We start from the raw sequence: 2,494 nt of genomic DNA, 5'->3' as shown, positions 1-2,494 counted from the left end.
TCGGCATCTTCTCCTACTTCATGGTCGAGTGGGCGACGGTCGTCGGCGACACGCTCGGGATTCCCTCAGTCGTCATGGGGCTCACGTTCCTCGCCGCGGGCACGTCCGTGCCGGATTTACTTTCTTCGGTCATCGTCGCGCGCCAGGGCCACGGCGACATGGCCGTGTCGTCGAGCGTGGGCTCGAACATCTTCGACGTCCTCTTCGGGCTCCCCGTGCCGTGGTTGTGCTACGCGATCTACCACGACGAGCCCGTGCTCGTCTGCGCGGGCAACCTGGCCATCTCCATCATGGTGCTGATCGGCATGATCTGCCTCGTCGTGGGCATGATCAACTACAACAAGTGGCGGATGACCAAGTCCATGGGCAACGCGATGTTCGTGAGTTACGGGTTCTTCGTCGCGCAGGACCTCATCCGCGTCTTCCTGCCCAACGTCTTCGGCGGCGCCTGCTAGGCGGTCATGCGAAGACGAGGGGGCGCGGCTCGCGGAAAGCCGCGCCCCCGCCTTTTTTGCGGCGCCGACGACGTCGCCGGCCGCCGCCGCGGTCCCCCGCCCCTTGCCCCCGACTCGCCGTCCCCCCTCGCCGGGCGCCGCTCCCGGAGCCGGCCGCCCGATGCCCCCCCCTCTCGCGCCGCCCCCGCTTCCCCCTATGCCGCTCGCGCGACGCACCCCGCCCCATAAACCACCGTCGCCGCGAGTGCTATAGGGGACGCCCTCACAAGTCGAACCTCGGTCCGACGACGCGCGTCACAACGCGGCCTCGGCGGCCCGCGCCGCGAGGACCGCCTCGCGCACGACGGGGCCGATGAAGAAGTGCCAGCCGCTCAGCACCGCGAGGAACGCGAGCCCCGCCTGGTCCTTCGGCTCGAGGCAGCCTTCGCCGAAGCCAGGAGGCCGCGCGTCCTCGTCGGAGTCCTTCGCGCGCGACGCTGTGCGCCGCCGCGCGCGCGCGTCGGGCGATAGAGATGCCTTGGCACGCAGCGCTGTGCGTTGCCGCGCGCGCGCGTCCCCTGGCGCGGCGTCGGACCGTAAGTCCTGCCGACTGGTCGACGGCGTGGGAAGCGATGTAGATGGACTGCGGCGGCTGCTAAAGGCGCTCGCGCCGCAGACGACCATCAATGCGACCCAGCGCGTCATCTACGGACCCCGGCGCACTGCTGGAATGGACACACTCCCGTGCTGAACGCGAAGGACGCGGCGCTCGACGCCTTGGTGTTGACCAAGCTTGCACTCGATGTTGATTTTTTGCCAAATCTGCCACAAGCGATGGGAGTCCATAGCGGCCTGCCAAGGCGCTGAAATAGCCATCCACCAGCAATCATAAACAAATGCCCAAAGCCAAGCCAAACAAACAAGGCGCCGCGCGCTTCGAGGCCTACTACGCCTTGCAACACATCGTGCCCGACAGCGAGTGGCCGGCCTTCCTCAAAACGCTCGCAACGCCGCTCCCCATCACGTTCCGCATCACCGACGCGACGCACGACGGCCACGCGGCCTGGCTCGAGGCCGAGGCCGCGCGGCTCGGCGCGACGCGGCTGCCGTGGTACGCTTGCGGCGCGTCGACCGCGTGGACGTTCGCGGGCGAGTCGCGCCGGGGCCTCCGGGCGGCGCGCGACGCCGCGCGCGACGCGGCGCTCCGCGACTTCCTCGTCTCCGGCACGACGAGCCGGAACCTGTCGCGGCAGGAGGCCGTGTCCATGGTGCCCGCGCTGCTGCTCGGCGCGGCGCCGGGCTGGGCCGTGCTCGACGCGTGCGCTGCGCCGGGCAACAAGACCGCGCAGCTCCTGGAGCGCTGCGGCCCCGGCGGCCTCGTCGTCGCCAACGACCTGTCCAAGAAGCGGTCCTACGCGCTCGCGTGCCACTGCGCCGCGCGGCTCGGCGTCCGCGCGGCTCGGCTCGTCGTCGCGTCCGGAGACGCGGCGCGCCTGCCCGGGCCGGACGGCCGCTTCGACGGCGTGCTCTGCGACGTGCCCTGCTCCGGCGACGGCACGATCCGCAAGGCGCCGCGCGTGCGCGAGGCCTGGGCCTGCGACGGCGGCGACAGGCTCCACGGGACGCAGGTCGCGATCGCGCGGCGCTGCGCGGCGCTTCTGCGGCCCGGCGGGCGCATGGTCTACAGCACGTGCTCGTTGAACCCCGTCGAGAACGAGGCCGTCGTCGCGGAGGTGCTGCGCCTCGAGCCCACGCTCGAGCTCGCGGCCGCGGCGTCGCCGCTGCCGGCGCGGCCGGGGCTGACGACGTGGGCCCCTTGCAGGGACGACGGCGGCGGCGTCGCGCGCCTCGACGACGACGGCGGCAGCCGCTTCCCGCCGAAGCAGGACGCGCCGCCGCTCGAGCGGTGCCTGCGGTTCCTGCCGCACGACGGCGACACGGGCGGGTTTTTTTGCGCCGTTCTGGAGAAGCGCGCGTCGGCGACGCCGCCTCCGCCGCCGCCGCCGCCCCCGGCGCCGCCTCTCGTCGACGGCGCCTACCGGCCCATGGGCGCCGACGCC

At 72.1% G+C, this 2,494-nt stretch overlaps 2 protein-coding genes across 2 annotated transcripts in view; both read left to right on the top strand.

Moving 5' to 3' along the window:
- Positions 1-74: 74 nt before the first annotated feature.
- On the top strand, positions 75-455 carry AURANDRAFT_34724 (hypothetical protein; the record flags this gene model as incomplete). The annotated part of the gene is made up of 1 exon (XM_009044109.1): positions 75-455. The coding sequence occupies one exon, from the start codon at positions 75-77 to the stop codon at positions 453-455; it is 381 nt and encodes a 126-aa protein (XP_009042357.1).
- Positions 456-1,330: 875 nt separating this feature from the next.
- AURANDRAFT_68423 (hypothetical protein) overlaps positions 1,331-2,494 on the top strand; it is a gene marked incomplete at both ends in the record, with an annotated part of 6,929 nt that continues 5,765 nt past the window's right edge. Inside the window, one exon of the mRNA XM_009044110.1 lies at positions 1,331-2,392. Coding sequence (XP_009042358.1) covers positions 1,331-2,392 — 1,062 coding nt within the window. The remainder of the gene's footprint in view (positions 2,393-2,494) is intronic.

Source organism: Aureococcus anophagefferens (assembly GCF_000186865.1).
Source record: "Aureococcus anophagefferens unplaced genomic scaffold AURANscaffold_136, whole genome shotgun sequence".
In the NCBI taxonomy this organism is placed as follows: domain Eukaryota; class Pelagophyceae; order Pelagomonadales; family Pelagomonadaceae; genus Aureococcus; species Aureococcus anophagefferens.
The sequence above is the reverse complement of the archived record's forward strand: the minus strand, read 5'-3'. Positions and strand labels throughout refer to the sequence as shown.